A 26296-nucleotide genomic window follows, 5' to 3' on the forward strand; every position below is an offset into this window, starting at 1 on the left:
GCCTAAGTTGGAGGACTGCCCTTAGCCAAGCCTGTGGTGGTGCACAACAAATTGTACGGTAGATTTAAATATATATAAAATATAACTTTCAAAACAAAACTCAATCTAGATATGAAATATACATTTCCACAATTTCAACACATTCAGTGTGCTGGCCATTATTATTTTAGTCCAAGTAGTGTAAAGAACTGCAAAACTCTAGGGATGTTAAACAAGTCTTACATCCCCAGTGCTACTCCGTGAACAAATGCACCAATCAGATAACTGAAGACAGCAAATCAATGTAAAGCATGAGTGAAAAAACGCTAGACTTCTAGACTAATCGAATCTATTTGGGACTCCATTATCCCAACAAAAAGTCCATAGATAAAGGGAGAGGTGTGCTCCACTGCAGCTTACATTTCATGTTCTCTTGCCTTTCAAAGATCATTACGTTAGAGGCTAGCATATAAACCACTGCCTATCTCTTTGGAACAAACCCCACTTTCATATACACAAACGTTTAAAGTGTTTTAAAGAGACCATTCACTAAGTCCAGGCCATGCAATACAAGATTTTCTAAGCTGGTTATACTTCTGTATTTCAGTATTGTGCAATGTTACTGGAAAGCTTCAGGACATCTAGATGAAAAGCTAGGCAATATATGTATGTGATTTCTGACTACATTATACAGTATTTCACAATCACTTGAAAAGATCACTTTCTATTTTTAGAAGAGGAATCTGAAGTCAAAGAGTGGTGTAAAGGTGATGTTCCACTTAGACAAAACATTAACTGTGCTCTCTGTTCTGTCCTTTGAAGCTTTATCCACATAGAAGCAACACGGTAACTTTTAAAAAGTCATTTTAGTATCTACAGCAACAGCTTAGCAGCGCTTATTTTTGTGACAGACCACAATTTAAGATGCCAGTAAACTTTAAGAATAACTGTGGTTTCTACAAAAGGAGCAAGCTGTCTTCTAAGGAAGAATAGCACTGCCTACTTATGGGCCATGATCCACCACTGATAATCACTAACTGCTTCTTCACTAAACAACACAGTTTTTACCTTGATTAGTAGAGGAGATTTTAAGTAGATTCTTCTACAACTTGTGAACCAACACTCACAGGGAGGATCGCTCTGTTAATTAATTAGCTGAGGCATATGAAAGTAAGCTGTATCTACCAAAGTATGCATATTTTTCTGAGAATTCCAAGAGGAATATAACCGACTTCTATCAGGAATGCAAAAGTTAGTAAGTCTGGGCATAGAACAGCACTATGAGTGACATTTTAAGTTATATAAATGGTAAAAGCCCAGCAGGGTAGGTGGAACAGCAACTTAGTGACTGATAAACAGGACACGCATGTGTTTTGCAATACACATATAGAGAAAACAGGAGATGTTAAAATGGAAGTATAATACCACAAAAAGAGAAGAACTAAAAATTAAAGAGGTAATGGTAACCGGCCTAAATCATAGCGTACATAGCCTCAAAGGGGAATCCCACGGAACAATGTATATTTTCATTTGAGCATAAAACCAGTGCTGTATGCAGTAATGTCGGACAGCATTGATACATTGAACTCCAGGAGTCTGCCATTGTAGGCTTTTGATATTCTCTTTCTGCGCAATCGCGACAGTGAGCTGTTTATGACAATGCTAAAGCTCTGCATGTCCAATTACATTCCTTGCTCCATAGACTTTCATAAGTCACAGCGACGGTGATTATGGCTGAGCCATTCTGTTACTGAAAAGCTGGATAAGTGGATCAATAGTGAAAAGTAGCAGGATTGCCATAGGGAAAAACACACACCTCCTGACTGTCCCAGTTTTCACAGGACTTTACTGATTTTCTGGCACTGTTCTGCCGCCGCTGTCCTCCTTTTGCGAGCAGTAGGAAGATCTTCTGATTGAAGGCAATAAATCTGCCTTATTATTAATGTGCTTGATATATTCCTATATCCATATAGTACATCATTTAGGGGATGTGAACACCAAGCATGAATACTTATTTGTTAACTTATAAATAACTAAAGACTCCCTAAAGTTAATCAAGCCAGCAACAAAGCTTTTCATTTCTTTGGGAGATGTCAATACTGTCAATGCAGTAGATTACCTTTAATTACTTATAAACAAAAACTCTATACAAACATTTTATTAGTATATAGACAAATATATATATATATGTATTTTTATACATGAAAGCATCTATCGCATGCCATTTTGTAATATCAAAGACATTTGGCTACATTAACTGCTTAGAGTGATTCTCCGCTTTCCCTTCACATTATGTATATTGATGTGGCCCAAGGTTTGCTGAATAGCACATGCAAATTGCTCCCCTAAACAGGACATCTAATAAGAGTTTATAGATCCCATATACTGTAGGACGCCAGTAATAATGGACAGGAATCCACAACCAACCTTATTTAACAGCTGGATGTATTTGAAAGCTCCAGAGGTGACAGAGTGTCTTCTACTGTCCTGAAATGATGTCAGTCAGCACTGGTTCCCTTATAGTTTGTAATGAAAGCCCAGTGATGTGGCTTCATGTTGGATCATTTTGTTTCTTGGTTTACAAATCCCACCCTGCAGTGATTATATAGTGTGTTCAAAGCAGCCTCGTGTTGTATAGAAAGGCAATGATTACCAAGATGCAGGGACAGGATTGGCATCGCTAATTACTATACACAACTCTTCCAAGACCTCAAGGTTTTGGGGTTTTTTTGGGGGGAGGAGTGAAGGCACAAGGCCAAGTATTTTACAAACAGTGATTGTGGCCTTGGGTGGCCCTGCAAACTCTGCAAGTGTCTGGCAGTATTACAAAACCGATTTAACTTTACTCAGTGAAACTAAAAATAAGGAAGTTAGAAACAGACAAAGGAAAGGTTCTAAAAGTACAATAATCCTTTCGTTAAAAAACATGGGTACAGAGTAGTCACCCCCCCCCCAAGTACACAGTCCTCCTGCTTTTTTAAAAAAAAAAATATGAGCGCCTGTATATATTTCCCGACGCCCACTAGGAAGGACAGTGACACGGCGGAGGTGGGACAGACCTGTTCTGGATTAGGCCTAGGGCAGCGCTGAAAGGTAAATGTGTCTCTGTACACAACTATTGGTTCTGATTTAGAAGATGGAGCATGGGCAGTAAAGGCAATTAGTAGACTTATGCACGGCGAGAAAAATTGCTTCGGAAGACATCTTCGTTCCGCCTTTGGCATGTTCGTTTTCGGGCAAGCGGTTTTGTTTCCTGGCTGTTGGGCTCAGGGGTCTTTTTTGATCAGGGCCCACGTTCGGGGGGCGTTTCAAAAGAGGAGGTCCCTGACACCTTCTGGACTCGCCTTTCATCATGTTATTTTGGCTACCTCTACCTATCAGTCAATGATATGTACCCTCCAATACACAGTCCCTTCCACTTTACCTCATCAATGAGCGCAAAAAACGGCTTGTAATGGTGATGAATGGAAGAATCATGACAAACTTTCACAACTTTTGCAGTTTGTTTCCGTCAGAGATCGCCTTTGTTTTCGTCGATTCGTACAAATGCATGAAATATGCTATTTTCGTTAAAAATTTGCATGAAAACTCTCTTTACTTAGTCATTCATTAAAAGAATCCATAAATAAATAATCAACAGTGATAGGAGGATGGTCCACAAGTATATGTACAATAGGTGAACGCCCAAGACATTTTACACACAATGTGTTTTTCAACTGTATTGTTTGCCTTCTTAAAGATAAAATAGCATCTAACCTTTACGGTAATAATAAAAGCTATTACACATCAGAAATAAAAACATACAGATATAGATTAGTCTGTAGATGCTAAAAACTATGTTGGTAACACGTTGCCATTTACTGACCACGTTTCCCTTAAAACAAGTAGCCAGGTGCTAACAATAGGACAACTGCCCCAGGGCCCCTGGTGGTAAATAGCCCCCACTTGCTGCATTGTAATTCAAGAAGCTCCCTTTTAGTCACATGTTGCAGTCAATAAGTGGAAGCTTCATGGCTCTCTGTTTGTATGGAAAAGGCAGGAATTGTGGTTACTGTGCGAGGATCTCTCAGACTAGCAGCCTGCAGCAAGAGAGATAACTCTGTAGGTAGGAGCTGGGTTTATGGTAGTCCGTGTCTATGTAGGTTTGAGTGTGTTTATGTGGGGATATCTCTGTAGGAATGCATGAGCTTGTGCTTGTTGCACTTTTTGTTCCTTTTTTACCGTCTCATCTGATGACTGTTTGGTTACGTGCAGACATTCAGTTAGTGGTTATGTAGATTTGCAAAAAGAAAAAACAAACAAAAAAAAAACTTTCCCCTCCCTAATGTTGTATGCAGCCTGGAGACTCCAGCAGTATAAATTTATATACCGTATCGGCTCGAATATAGGCCGCACTTTTTTCCCCCACTTTAAGTCTTTAAAGTGGGGGTGCGGCCTATATTCGGGGTCTAGCGCCCTGCTGCCGGGCAGAGATTGTTAAAGCACATCGTGCAGACGTGCCAGCAGCGAGAGGTTGTTAACGCTTGCATCGTCGCAGCCGGTGAACGTCTGCGCGATGTACGCTAACAATCTTCCTTGCCGGCACTTCCCACGGTGGAAGTGCCAGCACCGGAAGTTGAATACGCGTACTGCGTAGGTGTCCCCCGCCAGCCCAGCAAGACCCCGGGGAGTCTGCACCGGTAAGTCTGGGGGGGCCTCTTTGGGGCAGAGTGGCAGCATATCTCAGGGGGGGGAATAGAGTGGCAGCATATCTCGGGAGGGGGCACATCTCGGGGGCAGAGTGCATATCTTAGGGGGGGATAGAGTGGCAACATATCTTGGGGGGGCAGAGTGACAGCATATCTGGGGAGGGCATTTTTTTCTTTACAAAAGCACCTTTTAGGGTGCGGCATATATATATATATATATATCTCTCTGGAGGAAGCTCCTTGTAACAGCATTGACCCAGGGCCCCACCTGACCTTGACCCATTCCTGCAAGTAGAGTTTCATGCTGCCTCACCTTGTCTCATGCGTAAGCATATCCGGTTATTATATTAGGTGTACACCGTTAGGTATTTCAATACATTTTCCCTAGGAAAAGGAAGAATGAATGTGTGTCACATGGAAACACGCTGCAGGGCACTAGTAAGCTGGAATTTCCCCCACATTGAAAATTCAGATGGGTAAGCGAGACAGCTAATCAGCATTATATTTCAGTCACACAACTCAGTAACTGTTCATTAAACATTCTTCCAGATTCCCTGATTGTAGGTGCAGAACAGACGATGCATGAACCAAAAACGTAAAAATGTTAAGCTCATCCCCATGGATCGCATTGGACCAAATATGCTAGTGTCTTATAAATGATAATACAATAGTAACAAACTGGCCATTTCCAATGAAGAAAACAATAAGTTGTGGTATAGGGGTACAACAGAATTTACCGTAGTTAAAACAGGAACTGAAGATGAAATGAGAGATGCAGGTTTTTGGGAAATCTTACTGTAATGGATAGAATGTTTCCACTAATAGGACACTGCGAGGACTAAACTGCTTGTGGATGCTTCAAGTGTGGGGCAACGGGAAAAAGTCCATCACCAGTCATATCACTCACAATTCTAACATATTATTTAAATGTGATTTAAAAGTGTTTTGTCTGGCGTTTTTATGACATAGATTACGGTAGATATTTTATATCTCTAAGGTTTGAGCCTGGGGATTTTTTCCAGTGTTTTTGTCCCAGTCTTAGTGTCTCAGGATAAAAGGATAGATTCTTAGGGTCTACACGATGTGATCATATCCAAGACTCGCAAATGCTGCTTTTGCTACCAGTATATCATGGTTGGTATCCCTGCTTAAAATGCAGGTAACCCAAAGTGTAGTTTAAGTAATCGCAAGGTATTGAGTCCATGAGGGCCGCCATTAGAGCCCTTTTCTTAACACATTCGGCGAGTTTCTACATGAAATCTTTGCAAGAGTCTCAGGACTCAGGAAAGCTCCCAGGTATGATTATATAGCATTTAAACCATTTAAAGCAACATATCTGGTTTCTTAGAAACATAATATACCGGGGGAACTATTTTTTGCAGATATATATAATAAATGGGCACAGTCTCAGTACGGTGACCGAACATTGAAATTGGGAATATCTGGTACCTAGAAGCAAGGGGGAACAGTGGAACAGAGAATATTTGTTTATTTTATCACCACCCGTTTCCAAATCTATGCTGGAATATCCAAACAGTGATGTCATACCTATAGTACAGTACGGAGTGCCAAAGCATTCCAGCTGTGTATACAGAGGGTTTAAATAAGTACTTCATCATAACCAATGAAAAAATGAAACTGTATAACAATAAAAAATTAAAGCAATTTATAGCAGAGCGTAAGGCAAATAGGTCTTCCTGTCCAACCTATTTTGGCAGAAAATGCATTTTTGATCCTTTTTTGTTCTTTTATTGAAAATGTTTATACAATATGTAAGAAGACATGCAGTCTTCCTTTGTCTTTTTATAACTATTTGTTACTACCCACAATAACACAATATGGAACATAACATGCTTACACAAAGAGTATGATACAAGAGACAATAATAATTACACCTCTGGTGTGTGCAGGAGAGAATGATGCAGAAGTATTGTACCACATTAAGCGTGCTTTTTGTTAGACATCGTGACAAAGCAATTGTGACTCTACTGCTGATTTTGTCACTAGGAGATTGCTAGACAAACATACATTTCCTATCAGGAACCCACCAGTCCCCGCATTTGCAACAATTATGATATTGGGTTAGTTCTATGCTCAAAGCTAGCAGAGCTATCACCAAGATGGTACCGCTAACCCATCGGTAACTTAAAGGGACACTCCAGCTATCATATGCGCTTTAATGCTGTGTGGTCGATTTAAGATTTCATGGTATCCTTTTTGCAAGTGCTTGGGTGATACCGCAGGATCCCTCCATATGCCCCTTTGCCTGGTTGCATATCCCGGGGTACCGATGGATAGCTCGGGGGCCTGAGGATATCCTGTCCAAAAAGTGACGCGATCAGCCGTGGGAACCCTGAGCGGCACCAGTTCAAATTTCCCTGGGACGGACCACGAGATAACCGGCGTGCGTTCAACAACCATTATTAAGAAAACAAAGGATAGACTGACCATAGTTCAGGGATCAGCTTTTAGGTACTGAATTCAAAAAAGCCACCAGTGTTAGGAGCATCTTACCAGTAGACATTCCATCTGACCACACTTAACATGTCCTCATCCAAAACCCTTCATATCTTATTCACCCCTTTTAACCATTAATGGCCTAATGCATTAAAATTTCATAACGGACATCCTTTGTAATTAAAGTGCATATGATGGCTGGTGTATCCCTTTCAGTGCCGCATTAATCCACCAGCTACCAGCACAAGATACATTTTGTCTGGCAGTGTGGGTTAGCGATACAAGTCATTTTACATTTTGTTTTTTATACTAGTTGAGACACTAGGGGAATTGGACCAGCTTTCGTAGAAATTGTCTGGCACAGTATACATATCTTTATTGTTTGACTGGCATGTTCCATTTTATCAGAAAATACTTTGAGAAAATGAAAAATCAAGCAGCCAATCAGTGGCAGGAAATCGCTCCCAATTAAATCAATAGCAACAATTTCCATGCAGAAGTCTCGGAGGAGGAGCATGGGTAGAAATTGCTGCTATTGATTTAATTGGGGGGGGTGCTTTCCTGCCGCTGAATGACTGCTTCGAGCAGGTGAAATGAACGCATATGAAAGTACATTCATTGTTAAGGAGCCTTCCTGGGACCATGAAGTAGGGACATTATCCAATGCGAAAAGAAAAGAAAAAAATATTTTCAAAAATTCTATCAGGGTTCATCAAAGGTCTCTGGGTCAGTTAATTCTGACACAATCCAGATACACATGTAGAACAAGCAATTAACTATATGACGTTTTACTGCCTCTAACTGCCAGACATAATTGCCTAAAATTTTTGGGCTCCTTTCCAGGAGGGACAGGGTTAAGCAATAGTAATTTATACTGCATTTAAAAGCAGTGGATTATGTGACAGTGCAAGCTGGGACTTGAATCCATAACAGGAATTTTTATAGTTCATAAACAGTACCATATTTTTCTACATTTAAAGGAATGTTTTATATACTAGTGTTAGAAAAGAAACAGAACAGTAAAAATATTTTTTTTTTTTTTTTAATTTACACATTTTGTATTGGGCTGCCACCGATTGGCTGCGATAGTCAATCAGTTGTTGTGAATTGTATCATGGTGAAGGTGTTCGTTCTGTATAAGGCAAGTACTTTTTAAAAATGCATATTAAAAAGTACTCACAAAAATCTTTAAGAGCTATACCTTTCATTATACGGTACCTTAAGAGATTAGAAATGATCACCTGCTCAGGTTTTTAGTTGTCATTGTTGCCATTGGTATTTGATAAATCACAAAAGAACCATTAACTTTTTGAATCAATAAATTCATTAGTTAAGCATACATTTTAAGACATGGAAGATGATAGTACAGAAGTATAGTATTATTCCGTTATAGTATTAGGTTCCCAGCTAGCATAACGAGGAGCACACAGGAATCTACAGACGGGTTGCAAGGTAATCCCCTAAACCCCTAAGCCATGTTGGCACTGCAACTATTGTGTTGTCCTGAGCCAGCTGTCTTTTAATACATTTTGGCCATCAAAAAAGAGGCGGTGATGCCTATTTCTTAGCATATGATAATGCCAAAGACACACCGCTTATAAAGCTTAATGCGGCAGAACCAAGAGGCTCTACAGAGTGTCTCACCATTAGAATGATTCTAAAAAGAACAACCATGGAAAATATAGCTGGCAAACAGTCTTAAGATTGTTCAGGGCCATGAAGACAAAAAAAGTTAATATCTCTGGTGTCTCAGGCTTGGATATATCCAAATGTTGTGCATCTTACTTGTAATAGTTGATTTAGCCAGTTGGGTGGGAGGGACAGCCAAAGGATACAAAATACCCCGAGTCTCATGTCTATTGGTCTATTGACTATGAAACTACTCTTTTTGGTGCTTCATTTTTTTGCAAAATGAATCCCACCCAGAAAGGATACCAATAGAACAAAAGATAAACCAAGAATGAAACAAGTAGGCGTTGCATCATCACAAGCCTCTACCGACCAATGTTTGAGTGGTTTTGTTTCTCTAAATTACTACTTAAAAATAAGAGCAACAGGTACCAACAACATTTGAGAATACAAAGGAGCATAAATGAAAACTACAACTTGAAAATTGTAGTGTTAATTGAAATTAAACAGAGAGGTAGGAATTATAAGCGCACGTCTATTCCCTAGGGGCACACAGGGTCATGCTCTGCACCAAGCTTGCGGAGTACCGTGATAAATCGGCTACCTATATTTTGTTTCTTTAGCAAACCTATACCCACCCTATGATAAGTTTGCACATGAAAATCACATAGATGAAAATACAGATTCTCTATTAAGTAAATTTTAATTTTGTTTTAGTTACATTTACTATTTGGTTTGGCATCTATGGGATATAATTGGAAAACCCAAGCATATGTTTCTATGGTTACCATTAGGGTAAAGGGATGCACTTACTTTACTACGCATCTATGAGTAGCGCTTAAATAATATAATAACTTAAAACATATATAGGTCGTTTTATATATTGCCAAGGGAAAAAACTTATTTTAAGGCTGCAACATAACTAACAAACTACAAAAATTGGCCTGGCCTCCACAGGGAAAAATGTGTCCCGGTCCTTGGCACACAAAGGATTAAAGGTGTTGTTACAGTTGCTCTGCTGAATTGAACATTTTTGGTATCCAAATGCTTCGTAAGAAACATCATTCCCCCTGCCCCCGCGCTATATTTATACCCAACATTTCATAGCACCATAACTTCGTGGAAGCACGTTCTCTGGAGTGATGAATCACGCTTCACTACCTGGAAGTCTGATGGATGATTCTGGGGTCGGCGGATGCCAGGCGAACGCTACCTATCGGAATGCCTAGTGCCTACTGTAAAGTTTGATGGATTAGAGATAATAGTCTGAGGCTGTTTTTCAATGCTTGGGCTAGGCCCTCTCCTTCCAGAGAAGGGAAATCTTAATGCTTCAGCATACCACAACATTTTGAACAATGCTATAATTCCAACTCTGTTTAGGGAAGACCCTTTCCTATTCCAGCATGACTGTGCCTCCATAAAGATATGGTTGAACCAGTTTGAGGTGGAAGAACTTGGCTCTGTGTGGGCCAGCCCTCACCTAAACCCCATTGAACACCTTTGGGATAAATAAGAATCCCAAGCGTGAGCCAGGCATTCTCGTCCAACATCAGTGCCTGACCTCACAAATGCTCTTGTAGCTGAAATGGCACAAATTCCCATGTTACAAAATCTTATGGAATGTCTTCCCAGGACAGGCTGTGATAGCTGAAAAGGGTGGTGGTGGTTGTGGTGGTGGGCAACTCCATATTATTGCCTGTGGCTTTGGAACGGGATGGCCAACAAGCTCAAATAGGTGTGATGGTCATATAATGTACATTAAGATTAAAATATTAAAGATTTTTTTTACAGTGACTTGCAAATCGTATGCTACAGGTTAATTAAATAATTTACTTATGTTGAGACTGTTTCCCCTAAAAAAAAACACGTAATATACTTAATTTTACATTTTTTCACCAAAACAAATTATATTAAAAGTGGCAGCAGAGAGTGCTGTTGGAGGAGACTTGAATAGGTAATTGTATTACTGGAAGTAAAAAGAATGAATGTTTGGAAAACTGGAGAGAGGCCATAGCCACTGTATGGAAGAAGGTCAAAGGGTTTTCCGTGACGTAACCCTTACAGAGTCAATACATCCGTTTAAGTGAACATCTAGACAAAGTGCTTAGCTGACAGATATATTTTTTAGATTTCGGTCAGCAAGATGCGCATTAGCGTTTGTATATTAACTTGACAACCTAACTGTCTCTTCTAGAGTAACCAGCTGAAAAAAAAAAAAAAAAAACTCAGCTTTGCACAGTGCATTTTCCTGTGAAAAACTTGTTAAGCATGCACCCATTTTCATAATATTGATTCTGGCAGCCTGTACAGAGCTAGACAATTAATATAATTTAAATTCTGGCATTTTTGACCAATAGCATTCATCGGACCAGCAGAACAGATTATGCTACTGCAGAGGCTGGGTGAGCCCCTCAATTAACACAGTTGAACATTGAAGGTCACCAAGATCTGCGTCGTATATAATAGGCATGTTACAGGAAGGGGAGAAGTAATGACACACTGAGCAGAATCAACATATAAACAATGGAGTTGTTAACACAATTAAATGCAAGGCAGACATAGGATAAAGTCAAGTGGAGACAAACGTCAACTAGTTTAAACATACAAATGAAATCAGGAACTTGTCACACCAAGTAGTAAAAATAACAGGTTAATCATTACATCAGTGCTCCCACTTCCAGTTCTTATACTCAGCTCTTTCCCACACATCCAGCTTCCTTTACATTTGGGCCAATTCACAAGTTGACAGAACACATCGCAGTAGGGTTGTGTTTCAGTTCCATCCCCTCATTATACATAGGAAGAGCCAACCGAGTGAGTTTCTGCTGCATCAAGAGCTTGTTTAGCCCTGTATAATGTATAGCGCAATAGATGAAATTTCTTTAGTTTCCTTAAACCTTAAATTATAGGTTATACAGGGCCAGCTCAGCCCTTCACCCTGGAAAACGGAATAACGAGAGAGCTGAATTACCCTTATTGTAACAGCACTACGAAATCTGCTGGCGCTATATAAATAAATGTAACGCAACCTAATTTGCATAGTTTAATTGATACAATTTCTTAAACAGAGCTTCATATGATTAACTTCTGTGAGATTTGCTTCATTACGACTTTATTTGCAAGTAAACACCAGGGATGAAATATCTTATCTTATGAAATATCGTATGACATATTCTAGGGTGTAAATTGCACTTCTTATTCATTAAAAACAAACAAAAAATAATAACTTACGCAAGAACTCATTTAATGAATGCATATAGCATGATGTGACAAAAGGTAAAGAATCCCTAATCTTTTTTTATTAGAAAATACATTTTTTTTATTATTATTAATTATTGTTTTATATAGTGCCATCATATATTATGCCAAATAATTACGCAGATTACATTCAACCCTTATTTATGATGTTTAGAACAAATGAACCAAGTTTCAAACATCTTGTTTAACCTAAAAACTGCCTGCTTGGAGTTCCACAGAAAAGCCAAGAGGCCACCTTCATCTACGTGTGACCATCCATGCACTCCACTTGTATAGCATGGCCCAGACCCGGCATCATGAAAAGGGAATAGCCTGGTGTGCAAATAATCAGGACCACTTAGTTTGCCTGCTCACACAGTCCCAGAAGTCCATTAATGCCTCACATCTCAGTATCAGGCTTACGTATCTGTGACAGGTGAGAATGCTACATACACATATATCATATCACACAGTGCTTCAAATCTAGTGTCTAACAGGTTCACAGAGCCGCCACCACACTGCTGGGCTAGCCACCATCCTTTACTGTGTGCAGCTCTTAGATCATCCCATCAAATCTCCAGGCACTGGCTCATGGAAGCTAATGTTCCTCCTTACTCACAACTTGGACTCTTGAAATAATTTAAAACCATGAAATACGATGGGGTGGGAGTGCATTTACCCAGTTAGGGGTAAGGGTATCCCAGGGATCAACATTAGGCAGCCGCATACAATATAGGTCAAGGTGGGCTGCCTGTGCTGATCCGTGTGCTTACAACTGGACACATGCACTCCCATAAACACCATCACGCCTTTTTTCAACACACAAATTCTATTATTTTATATAGCACCATCAAATTCCGTAGCGCCGTACAATGAGTAAACAGGACATAACAAGTAGTGTATAACATAATTTAGTAATCGATTCTCTTAGTATACATACTGGTCAGCAACATGTAACATGTACAGGTGTCATATAAACAGCTGATGTCAAAAAAGTTTTTAAAACTGGAGACATATTTTCCACCGGCATTGGCTCTGGTACTTCACCTAAATAAGATATTTCATTTTATACAGCTTTTTTAAGTCTTCTTTAATTTCTCTACTTTCTTGACCTCAGTAACATCCGAAGCTATTCGCCACATCATACCAGGTTTATGATGCCTTTCATTTGAAAAATGAAGAGATTGGTTGCTTTCATCATGGCAACAATGCATTCTTTTTAGTTATGAACAGAAAAACTAAAGACAAGCTATGGGGGACAAATATACCGTTGAATGATGGCCAACATGTTCATGGCTTGCAACATTTTTAGGAAATATGTTTGTAATTCTGTTAGCTGCGCTATTGACTATTTTTGCCAAAAATCAATATGCACTACAGACGTATTCCAGTTCTACATCCCTAATAATATTTCACCCATCAACTTCAGAGGCACTTCGGTAAATCTTCCACCTCCTGTAACCCTGCAAGCTAAAGTGATCACCCTCCTGAGTTCCAGAAATATAACAATACCTGGGAATTCAACCCCTCAGGGTTTTGTGGTTTTTGGCTTCAAACTCAAGGTGAAGGAGCAAAATCTCAGGGTCACACAATCTGAAGATGACTGTGATCTGATTTTTACTAAGACTCCTCATTAGTGATTTTGCTAGCAATGTGTGATGTTGCTTGCTTGTCTCTTTAAATTATAACAAATCAAGGTTTCAATTAGCACACGTTTCCGAGTTAACACAGCTGATGAGCATCTGCATGATTAGAGGGGTTAAATCTGAAAGACGCTCTCAGCTCGTTTAGAAAGTTGCAGTGTATGAATGTAACAGTTATTCACAAGATGATCAAAACAAAAAGTAAACAAAATAATAGAAAACATCAAAGCCTGAAAAAAGACATCAAGATCGCTGCTTGAGACAGCAGCCGCCAATGAATGAGACCCACAGAGCTTCAGCGAGCACTTACCTTTCACCTGCGATCCCTCCTTAAGCCGATCCACTAAAACCAGCCTAGAGTCAGGAGTATCAACTAGATGAGAGTCGCTTCACTCACCAATCCACTTACTCCGAACCAGTACAGAGAGATCCACTTGGACCGGAACCAGCGTACAGAGAGATCCCCTTGGACCGGAACCAGCGTACAGAGAGATCCACACTGGTTAGAACTACGAAAGGCGAATCCCTGATGGGGTAAATAACTGCGGTAAACCCAGTACTAATTTAACTGGAAATTAGTGCTCTGGACTGGGAGTGAACTGGAGAGCAGCTAGGAGGACACGTTGGGTAAGTGTGAATGGAAACTGGTACAGAATGAGTCTTTGTATCCAAGCCCTGGATTCCAGAAGCAGGCACCAGAGCAGAGCATGTTAGCAGCCCCTTCACTCAAGATCTAACCCCACCTGTATACAAAAGCCTCCTCCCTCCTCCACACACCACTCAGTCACTTCCACTCCCTCCCCTCCACTATAATCCCACCCCCAGCCTGAAAATAACTCGTATATAGCATCTCACATCCCGGTACCAGACTTCCCTTCCTTAACACTGCATTAGCTGGGATATGCCTGGGGAAATGTGCCTTCAGATACATGTTCAACCAGTTCAACTCCCAATATGCTCAGCCAGTCATATTAAAAAAACCAGCAAAGATGTGATAAACATGCAATGTACATTATGGAGTTTCTAAATCAAACTAAGAAATATCATTACATAAGTTATGGTGGGTAAAAGGTGATGGAAACCCTTCCACTTAAATTTAAGGGGGTTCTAACCCCTTAAATCAAACTATAAACTGTGCATAGAAAGTGTTTTCACACAATAAACGTATAGGCTAATTCATAAAACATATAGTCTAGTCCAATTTTTGGCCTTTGGGGCAATAATAGCTCAGGCAACAGGTCTTTCAAACTTCTCTAGGGCCAGCATACGGATATAAATAATTGTTTTTAATATATTAACTGTTGTATTTAAACATTTTTTTAGGCGCATGCAATATTTTTTCTACAGGTATTCTGTATTGAGGTGAAGCTATAGATTTATATAGAGAATTAGGGAACATTGTAATAGTGGTTATATATGTCTACTGGCACATGCTTCTCTTTTATGTGGTTCTGCACTAAAGCATGCGGCTGGGAGTCATGCTATAATGTCCTCATTGGTATAATGTAAGCCTGTGCAGTGGGGCTCTTGTGCGCACAAAGGTGAAGTGACTGCGGCTAATGGCGTCTTTAATTATTTATTGCCAAACCATGAACAAGATGTTCAGCAACGTATTATTTACTTGGGGTTTGTCTAAAAGTACACAAGCAAGTGTAAACTCACACATGAGCTGTTCTGCGAGGCTACCATCTGAAACTCAGAATACCTGCACTTAGTTTTATGCCACTGGATGTGGTACCCCAACACTTAGACTGCCTTCAAAGGCCATGTGAGGGACTGAAACTTCAATTTTATGAAAAATGTGCTCTTTTTCCATTTGAGATATATATATACATGTGTTGATGTACTGCCTATGATGTTTCCCTTTCGCAAATGGTAGTCTAAAAACTGATGTTCCAATATCAAAATATGGGTCATAATTTATCTAATACTTATTCTCTCATTGTGGTGTTCTTTTATATACATCATTTATACCTATCTGGTTCTTAAACGGTCAATGAAACCATATAATATGCATTAGTCATATGTGTCCTGGGGCCTGCACACCTAGGGGTTTTATTCATTTGAGCGGTCATTTCCAATGACATTATGCATTATACATTAAGGGCCGGCTCCATAATGTGTAATGAAGTTGTAGAGTTGAAACTGTGACTCACCTGTGAACTTTAGTGAATAGACCTAAATGCATCTCTCCTGTGCAACAAACAGATGCAATCAATGTACAATGAATGCCTACAATACACACAAACCGCACATCAAATGTATTCCAATACCCTGCTAACCTCGCTGGCACTGGGACACTAAATGCCTCCCGTGGCTTGGTCTTTACTATAAAAGAGCTCATCAATGCCAGAAATATAAATCTGTTTTCTATGATTTATGGTCTCTACTTTTACATTTTAGGAATTCCACTGGGTGCTATGAGATTTATCAAGTTGGTCTTTGCTGCCATCTCTTGGTACAAACAAGTACTACAGCAGCCCAGTTATAAAGCAGACTGTACTGTAGTGAATGATGCCTTGAGCAAAACACATGGAAAAACCCTCAAGGTCACTGGAGACTCTCTTGTTGAGCAACCTAAGTCGATGGTTGGTTGAAGATGAAGAAGCATATAGACCCCCGTTATAATCGAAAAGGAAACAGAGTGGTCTAAACGGAGAGTTGACAGGAGAGTTTGATTCCAACTCCCTCATTTCATTACGAAGGGCCAACACTGGTAGATTTTGCCAACAAGAATTTCTGAACTGGCTCTGTAGAATGCATAACTTACTGATTTAACTTTAATTTATTTGAGATCTGCCAAGCTCTTCCTGTAGCCCAAGCTAACTGGGGTTCTCTCTTCATAATGAATAGCAAAGTGAAGTAGTTAAAAGCACAATTCCCCTGTCAACTCAACCTTGAGTGGATAGTCTTGAAAGAAGTAGGTAAGTTGTTCCTCATAATGAACTGACAAATGACGTAGGTGAGAGGCCATGTATTATGTTTCCATGCTCATGCAGGGTGTGGTCAGGCATGTCCAGCCGGTGGCCGCACACTAGAGTATGGAGAGCTGCAGTGTTGGCCAACAGCCTTCTGGCCGTTTGTTGATCTGCCAGATTGCCAGTCCAGTCCAGGGCTTCTATAATAAGTAATCGCTCCTGCATCCTTCCTGACACTTACAGTGTTGGATAGCGCTACTGAATTAAATGTACTTTCCTTGGTGCAGTTTAGGAAGTCTTTATGGCTTGTGTCAGCCTGCATATAGAACCTTGATCAATCCTGGCGTTTCAGAAATCAGACTGCCACGTGACATACTGTATAACAAAAACATTTCCTAATTTCTGGGGAAAGTAATGAAATCAGTTCCTCTGTTCGGTAAAATAAACCAAGTCACTTTTCCTGTGCTTCATTTTTTGTCGGGAATTGTATGTATCAGAAAGTCATGTTTGCCTTGTGGCTGATTTATGAAAGTATTTTTCCTAAAGGTGCAGTTCCACGTGACACGCTGTAGTTTTTTGGGATGGCCCTTAGCAAAAGCTTTATTGGGGGAGGGGGGCTCATCTTTAACCCCTTAGCCAAGGCTATTTTCCACTAAAAGACCAGAGGAATTCTTCCTTATTCAATGAACCCACACAAATGTAGGGATTTTTTTAACTGTATTAACTGATGCAAGACTTTATATTCTATATAAATATAATCTATTCTATAATATTTTCATTAACCTGCTCTGTTGGAAACTATATATAATAAATATATATATATATATATAAACTTATTTTCTAATATTGTTTTTTGAACCCCTACCCAACCTTAAATCTAACCCTATCTAACTAACTCCCACGTTAACTATAGAATATTAACTTAAAAGTATATGTAATAAAAACCTTAAGGTGCTTATAAGGTAGTACCACTCCTACCTAACCCTATGTAACTAATTCCCCACTAACTCCCATCACCCTACCTATATAATATTAACTTAAAAGTATATGTAATAAAAACCTTAAGACAGTACCACTCCTACTAATATATATGAGGAAATGAAGATCTGCTCCAAACAAACCAATAATATGTTTTCACTAGCTAAAGCTTTTTTTTCCATGAGTCAATGTTTCAATGCAGTACTATTTTGGAAACATGTCTAGACAAAGCTCTTATCCTAAGACAGCAGGAACCCCCACCATTCCCATACTTCAGGTAGTGCTTCTGTTTCGAAGCAGGGCAAATGTCACTGAATTGGATAGCAGCAAGTGTCTATTATCCTGGGCATTCCAACCGCAATGAGCCAGAGACTAACTGTCCCTGATTGCAAATGAAAAACATAATTTTAGGAGAGGTCACTGCTTCTTACAAAAAAAGGCAAACATCTGTAACACATGTGCTTATCACTTCACTATTGTAGCCAATGTCCCCGTATGACCTTTAAAGTCTGTTTCTGGTTTGCTTTGTCTTGCATCCAAGAAAATACTTCACAGTGTATATGTAAAATAGCCAAACACCTCTTATTTAGGTCTCATAAATTCTTCCTGTGTTTGACAATTTGTACAATATTTTCTTTTCTTATTTATACAGTTCCACTTTAATTGCAGTACATTAAGCAAACAACCTTAGCAGATTTGTGATTTTTATTCTTTTCTTCACATTTGATCACATAAAAACAGGACAGGCATGATTCCATTTATTTCTGGCAAAGGCTTGTGTATTCAACAGCACTAGAAATGTGTTACAAATGTTAAATTCAGCAGGTTTGGTGGAACAGCACCTTTTAATTTATGTAATTTCCTGGCAATACAAACAACACTGCTACAGATTATAATAAATAACTGGCCCCAGTTAAATATTAATCAACCTTGATAAATGAATTGCTCTTATCATAATCATTGTTTGTCTTATATATATATAACGTGATTAATTGATGGGCATCCTTTATTATTCTGTGATTATTGTGTTCTGAATCTGGCTGATTATTTCTAAAAAATAATTGTTCTTAAGTGTTCATATAGCTCCACACACAGTCACATAAACACAGTCATAGTCACACACACAGTCACTCACACAACCACATACACACACCTACCTACTTCCTTTTTTCAAGAAAGGCTCATCCAGCTGCTGGTGACCGCCCACTCACATGGCCCTCACTCACTGCCCGTGTGCTGGGAAATGATGTTGTATCCCGGCGCTCAGACTTGGTGAGTGTACTGGGCCTGACAGAGGGGGCAGCACTCGTTTATATTGGCCAGTCCCTCCATGCATGTACTGTGATCAACAGAGTGAGGCAGCGATTCTATTAGAAAAAAAATTACATCTTTGCAGGGTGCTATCTTAAAGGTTAGATATACAGTCGTGTGAAAACGAAAGTACATCCTCTTTGAATTCTATGGTTTTCCATATCAGGATACAATAACATCTGTTCCTTAGCAGGTCTAAAAACTAGGTAAATACAACCTCAGATGAACAACAACAACAGATGACATATTACACCATGTTCTGATTTATTCAACAAACATAAAGCCAAAATGGAGAAGCACACAAAGGTATAGCCCACAAAGGTTGGGGTGAAGCTTAACTATGAATAACTACAATTTAATACATGTTGGTGTGGTTAAGATTACCTCATAGATCCATTATTACCAGCAATATATTTAATTTGGGTGCTGCCCTAAACCTGACTGGGGCATGGCTGTAAAATGTCCCCTTTCTTTCCACAATCGCACAACTGGTTCAAAGGACACAAAAATGTGGGAGTCTTTTAAATTTGGCATATAACCTACACATAACCTACACTTGTGCCATGTAGTTATTTCTCTTATCCGGAGATTAAGCTGAGGAAGCTTGGCTGGATTTTCTGCTGTAACACATAACCTGTGCAAAAAAATGTACGCAACACAGAAGAAACAAAGTGCAGGAGATTGTTGCTATGGTAAAATTTGGCAGTGGTTGGTGGCCAAATGCTCCTAGTGACATACCTTGTGTTGTCTACTTTACAGAATATAGCATTTTGCGAGGTATTTTGATCTAGAGGGCGAGTAAACCGTTCCAAATACTACATAGGCCTCCTAACAGATCATAAGCCAATATACAGGCATATTTTGTGCTAATTTGTGCTCCTGTAGTTTCAACAACACAACACAACACAAAAAAAAACAATGCATGTGGGGTATTTATGTAATCTGGAGTAATCAGAGTGCATTTTGATGGATCTGTCTGCTATTGTACATGACCTGTGCAAAAATAATACTAAACCACACATGAACATTGGTGAAAAAAAGTGCAGAAACTTTTAGTTATGGCCTACTAGAAACATAGCCTAGGTGGTCTGTTTTATAGAAATATATACTTTCATGGAGGGTTTTTTTTAAACTGGAGTGCTTCTAAACAGTCCCAAATAAGACATAGGGCCAGCAAAAAGAAAAGGTTTGGAAACGGTAATAGGCAAGTTTCCGCAAAACCAAACAAAATGACGCATGTGTGGGGTATTTCAATGATCTGGAAATACAGCAGAGCAAATTTTGGTGGACTTTTCTGCATAACCCGTGCAAAAATTCCTAAGTAACACATATTCATTGGTGAAAAAAGTGCAAAAGCTATGTACAAAAATTCATTTATGTGCATAAAAAAGTGCCCAAAGTAGGTCCCAGCCCTTCGGCTGAATGATCTTCTTCATCTACCAGGCATGAAGAGAAGTGGTGTACGTCCTACTGTGCTCTTGTGCACTTACCAGCAGCTCACACAGTGATGTGCTGAAGTGTAACCCACACCCAGAACAAACGGTGGAGCACTCATAGGTTGGACATCTCTGGGGGCTAGAGAAGCACCTTGGGCTTCCGACAACCTCTTAAGGCCGGAGGACCAAACTTTCCCTGTCTCGCAGTTTTTCACTTGGTCTTGGCCAAAAGGAACAAGACGTGCAATGTCAAATATACATTCCCTGTCGCATACACGGAAAAAAAACATCTGTAGCCATGATGATAAACAATGTGGCAAATTCAACCACACAGGCGTGATGGTTGCTTATAAAGGGCCTCTGAAAATATTCCATTAAAAATCATCCAGGTACAACATTAATAATATCTGCACTGTATTTCTGATCCAATTGATGTTATTTTAATGGCCAAAATGTGGTTTTCTTTGAAAAACAAGGACATTTCTAAGTGACCCCAAACTTTTAAGCAGCGTTGTATGTTTATTCTATAGATGTGATATCTATTGATATCATAAACAACATGATTCTCAGGCACTCTATGTTTTACTGTTAGGTTTAAATTCCTACGTGATTAGCTATTAGTTATTAGATCACACATATAAGAATTCCTTTATATCTTTCAGGGTTTTTGCTCCAATCTCAAGGTGAAGGGGGCAAAATCTCAGGGTCACAGAGTCTGGATCTGACCCATTCATACTCTGCATTGATCTGATGATATTGAAGACTCCTAATTAGTGCTTTTGTTTGAACGCGTGTTACGCAATGAAGAGTATTTTTAAATAATGATGAATCAAAGTCTATGTGACGGAGTCATTTGGTTAACACGTTTGATGAGCTGCTAAATACCGGTAGAATCTGCGAGCTGGGCCATTAAAGGGTTAACTAGGGAGTTTATTCACTAGAGCCATAGTTTTCAGGAGAGTTAACGTAACATTGTGGAATTAAAAAACTCAGCGTGCATATCAGGTACAAATATTTCCACCAAAGCCCCCAATGTAATTAACCACCACATGGTAAGGGGCAGCGTTGCATCTATACGTTAACAATATGTCACAAGCGCCTCATTAGGCATTGCGCATACTCATTGTACAGGGCTGCTGAATATGACAGGACTGCGTATATGAATAATGATAAAACCAAATGTTTTGAGAAATGTTCAGAATTTCCTTTGTTATGTCCAAGAACAATTTGCTGCCATGAAATATACACACACATTCTATTAACTGTTCTTTATGAATGAGGAGGTTTGATCCTATGGGGATTAGATTTACTATTTTCGTCTACTTTCTCCTAGTAACAACGATGATCTCATCGTATCTCCACAAGATGTTTCCAAACGCTGGAGTTTCAAACGTAAGAGACAAATGCCTCACCAGCTTCAATTTCATGCTCTATATCTGAAGATGAACCTTCTGCCGCAGAGACATATCTACATAGCTCTCTTGTGTGTAGAACTCTGTGACGTCCGTGTCGTCAAACCTGGTCTCGCGTTTCCTGAGGAGGGAGGGGTCTCGCGGCATATAGGAATTTGCACTTCCGGCTCTTGCTCAGTCTGATCGACGACAAAACGGGGAAAAGTTGTTGTAGGCAAAGTTTTACAATGGTGACGCAGGAGCCCCCGCGTTGCTGCGGATACTTCAGTGTGCACTCGGTGGTCTTAGGAGTGGCCGTTTACTACGTGTTCGTCAGCCTGCAGTCCCTGGTGTGGCAGACCGTGGAGGTGGTGAAGTGCCGCGGGGTTTGTGAAGGCCCATGGGGCACTCCCGGACCTGTAATGGTTATGTATTCGCTGGCCGTCGTGTTGCTGGTCTTGAGCCTGTGCCTTCTGTTCGGAGTGTTGCGCCGGCGAGCGGGTCTTCTGCTGCCCTTCCTGGCCTTTCAGATAATCGATTTCTTGGGCTCGTTGCTGCTCTTCTGCGGCCTGTTTGTGCGCTTCCCCTCGGAGCTCCGTCTGGTCAGTACTAGGCCCTATCTTGTTGGCTTGGAGTCGCAGGAGCGAGCTGTGGAAGCCAAGTCCTCCGTCCTTTTCATCGTGCTGGCCATGCTGTTCCTCCTGCTGAAGATCTACCTGATCCGCTGTGTGCTGACATACTACCGCTTCCTGATCACCAGAGTGGGCCCGCCACAGGGCGAACAAGACGGCCTGGCTCTCATCGTTGTCCCTGGGTCCGAGAAGAACCCTCTGCTCCTTCCTTCCTATGAAGAGGCCATCCGCATGCCGGCCAAAGACAGCCCTCCACCGCCATACAGTCAGACAACAACCCCGGAGCCTCAGAAAGACGCTGTATAACGGGGCTCCTTCTAGACTATGGGGTGAATTGTGGATAAATAAGACCCTATATCACTGATCGTACATATGACTTAAATGACTGCCTTCGCCTATTGATACCTGGAGACAGGCATTTTCTATATGTAATATAACAGACACTACTTGCTATGAAATGGTTAAAATGATTGCCAGATATTGACACTGGGAACGTGATCAAAGTCTACAACTGAAGAGAGATGGTTAAGATCCACCAACTGTGTGCATACTTTTACTGGTTAAACTCTGTGTCAATAGTCTATATTGCTCTCCTTTGTTGACTAAGTTTAGTCCTTGGGTATTACATAACTTTTTACCAGCTGCAAGTCAGTCTTTCCGACTGTTACTTCCTTTTACATGTAACTTAGATCTGCCTGGAAAGACCTATAATGTTTAGTATTACTCAAGGGCAACCAGTGTCTCAGGAGGCCCTCTACTAAACATTAACACATTTATTTCTGATCCACCAATTGTCTTACAGTCTGACTCAAAGAAAACAAACTGGCCAAATGGTCGACTCTGTCTTCCACATGGTCATGGAAGCAGCTGAAGTTTGTTTTGCTATGTAGTTTGTAAGATGACCAGTAATACTTTTTGTAGAATTTGGATGGGTTATGTATAATCCTCTAGTGCCAATGTATTGTAACATTTCATAGCAAGTAGTGTAACCCCTCAAAAAAAAAAAAAAACCCTTCCTACCAGAAAGTCTATTGTCTGTTGCAATCCAAACTACAGCGCTATGTACCTGTTCAAACTCATCCCATTGCGTTTTTTTTAAATGGCTATTGAGTTCTGTCCGTTATCGGCTTGGGAATTTGAGAATTTTGTGCAATGCTCCTTTGTCTCTCTGTTAAGTCTGAAAGTAATGTAGCTACCATCTGTGAAGAGCCCTGGACCTCTCTTGACCTAGAATCAGAATGCTAGTTATACATATCCAGCATGCCTCCTCTGTACTAAAGATTAATACAGTGATTAGTTCAACAAGTTAGGTTTCTTTTATCTATCTGTAGCTCTTGTAAAAGTTTTTGGGATTTTTTATTATCATTGCTGAATTTTTATGGCTTAATGCTTCAGTGCTGCGTCAGTGTTTAAATTTTCCTCTTTTCTTTTAAAAAATAAATAAATCCATATCCATGTGCTCTATAAACCTCTTCAATATTCATACTGGTGTTGTTAAATTACCGAAATTACACCAAAGAAATTATTTTACCTATTGTAGCAGTATGTAAAAATAAAATTTATTTTATCTTTTTAGAGTTTATTTACTTGATTACAGTATATACATTCATAAAAGGGAAAATACTGTATGTTGCTGTTTGCAGCTTAGGGTGTGGTTTTTTTTCTTATCTTACGTATATTATAGTATCATAAGAACTGCAGTATCTAAATGTAATAAAGCCATCCCTTTGCTACGGGTTTAATGCTTGTTTCTGTAATTTGGCACTGTCCCTACTAAAATGCCATAGCTTCCATGTTTCTTCCTGGAGGCATTTAAGGGAATACTGGATAAGGCACGTGCCATGACCCACAATTTGTGTTGTATTCTGTATAATCGTAAGAAAACTCTGGATTTACTGAGACAAATGTAAAGCGGTATACTTCACAGCTTGTGCCTGAAACAATGTAAAACTTCCTGAGCGTGACAACTGACATCCCTGAGCTTGTTTTGAACAGGCTGTAGCGGTGCTTGGCTCCGGAAATACGACAGTTATATTGTTAAACCCACCAACCGTTTGCGGTATCCACCTTTCTGCACTTGTAAGCAGAAAGTCATGCTTTGTTTATCATGGAATCTGCCCATGAGTCCCACTTAAAATGAATCTACGGTTCTTTAAGAAACAGATGTCATAAACGTCACTTTAGTTTCAAACTTGTCTATCCTTGTAAGTAACGGAGCATGAGGCGACCCACATTGTCAACTAAAAGAAAAACTAAAACATGGTGTTGCAGCAAAAAAAAAATAATGGAACTTCCCCTTCACAGAGCCATTAATAATTTGTGAAAACTACTTTGTGCTGCTTATTTATAAGCAAATGTTTTTGGTTTTTTTTAATGTTTTGCTTACCTTTTATTTCTTATGTTAGATGCAGTTTCTCTCTCTAACTGTTGGTGTGCTTGCCATTTCTGACTTTGTGGTTTGTTGGCTTTTAAACTTCTAAACAATACATTTGCCAGCATTAACTGAGCAGTTGTCCTGAACTCTCCCTTCAAATCCACCATTGTGAAGACTGCATAAAGCATTAAACAGCCATCGTGAATTTAGCAATGGAGAGAAACCATCATGTTGGTCCTGAAACAGGAAATCAAGATGGCTGCTCCGCTGGTGTAGACATAAAGTATATTGCCTTTTTTAATCTGTAAACATCTAGTATTTTGGAAACTGGACCGACTTGCTTTAAGGCGGGCACTTCAGCCGTCATATGCACTGTAATACACATGATTCCTGAGTGTTACCTTTTAAATTACCATCTTTATCCAGAAGTGGCACACCAACCAGACTAGGGAGAGGTGGGTGCGCTGCATCCACGATGAAAGTAAAAGAATCGGTTTTATTTTTACTTACATGCATATTAAAGTGCTTGCCAAATACTTTTAATACACATTTGGTGATAGGCCAGTTTAATGTCTCTAAGGGATCTCAGAATAACAACCACCATAGTTTTGTTGCCAGTGTCACCTTAAAACAGCTTTCCTGATGTTGTGTTTTCTATTTTAAAACCATGTGAGCTCAGCACATTTATCTGTATGCTGGCCTTTTCCATTACTACTACCTAACAGATGTCTTTAGAAAGTTTTGTGGTAAGCAATAGCATAATGAGACTTGTCCCTTCCCCATATTTTTTATATTTTGTAGCTATGTAACGTTATGCCATTAACAGATTAAAAAACTGCATGATTATACTTCACTGCTAAATTGTCTCTCTCCTATTGCCAAGGCTGTCTTGTCTTTGGCTGCTGCTCCTTTTATGGTTATTGCTAATATCTAATATATAATAGTCTCGGAATTGGAATTGTCATGCTGGGCAGGGCTTAAAGCAATGTCCAATCAGAGTGTACTTGCTGAACTCTGGTTGATCAGTTTGCCCCACAGTTACAAATAGTTTCTTACACTTTCCTTTTTTTAAAATATCAAAAAATAAAGGGTTCCTGTAGGCTACAGAGACCCTCAAAAGGACTGAAGAGTGTGGCCCAGGCTACAGCCCAGGTCCCTAGTTTTCCCCACGTTCCTCCTCTGCACGGTACGGGCCGCAGCTCACCATGGGCACACAGAGACCCAGGAACGGTGAGAAGCCAACGGCAATCATCAAGTGGTCATAGCTGCCTATTCCCAGTATAATAGGGTGAGGTGAGCTGAGATAATAGTAATGATGTCTTGCAAGAGGAGGTGGTTGGGCCAAAGGCGGAATAAGAGTTTCAAGGGAAGGATAGAAAGAGGAGGGGGAAACAGAAAAAAGGGGAATGTACGCTAGTAACATAATACTGTACCTTTTACATTTAAGCTAGGGATCTCCAAAGCACTGTTTTCAAAACAAAATGGAAAATCACTTAAATATTGTGAATAATTGCGATACCAGCCTCCTGCTTTTCAAATTAAAAACAAAGGTTTTGGAACAATATGAAACAACCAGTGCGGCATCGCATTGTTTGAAAGCGCTCATGACTTCCCCTTTTAGAT

The 26296-nt window shown here is 39.8% G+C and overlaps 2 protein-coding genes and 1 long non-coding RNA gene across 3 annotated transcripts in view; 2 read left to right on the plus strand and 1 right to left on the minus strand.

Moving 5' to 3' along the window:
* Positions 1 to 14071, minus strand: part of TRPV4 (transient receptor potential cation channel subfamily V member 4) — a 49016-nt gene extending 34945 nt beyond the window's left edge. Inside the window, exon 1 of the mRNA XM_053469202.1 lies at positions 13944 to 14071. The gene's annotated coding sequence lies outside the window, so the exon portion shown is untranslated. The remainder of the gene's footprint in view (positions 1 to 13943) is intronic.
* A 7789-nt stretch (positions 14072 to 21860) lies between these two features.
* On the plus strand, positions 21861 to 23121 carry LOC128474771 (lysosomal-associated transmembrane protein 5-like). Its single transcript, XM_053457173.1, has one exon. The coding sequence runs from the start codon at positions 21916 to 21918 to the stop codon at positions 22603 to 22605; it is 690 nt and encodes a 229-aa protein (XP_053313148.1). The 5' UTR covers positions 21861 to 21915; the 3' UTR covers positions 22606 to 23121.
* Positions 23122 to 23362: 241 nt separating this feature from the next.
* Positions 23363 to 23881, plus strand: LOC128474781 (uncharacterized). Its single transcript, XR_008346402.1, has 2 exons — positions 23363 to 23588; positions 23643 to 23881. It is a non-coding gene; the product is annotated as an uncharacterized LOC128474781 (long non-coding RNA).
* Positions 23882 to 26296: the final 2415 nt, after the last annotated feature.

Source organism: Spea bombifrons, chromosome 1, assembly GCF_027358695.1.
Source record: "Spea bombifrons isolate aSpeBom1 chromosome 1, aSpeBom1.2.pri, whole genome shotgun sequence".
Classification (NCBI taxonomy): Eukaryota; Metazoa; Chordata; class Amphibia; order Anura; family Pelobatidae; genus Spea; species Spea bombifrons.

Excerpts from the sequence above, each read along its gene's own strand:
- LOC128474771 (XM_053457173.1), top strand. The coding sequence starts at position 21,916 with ATGGTGACGCAGGAGCCCCCGCGTTGCTGCGGATACTTCAGTGTGCAC.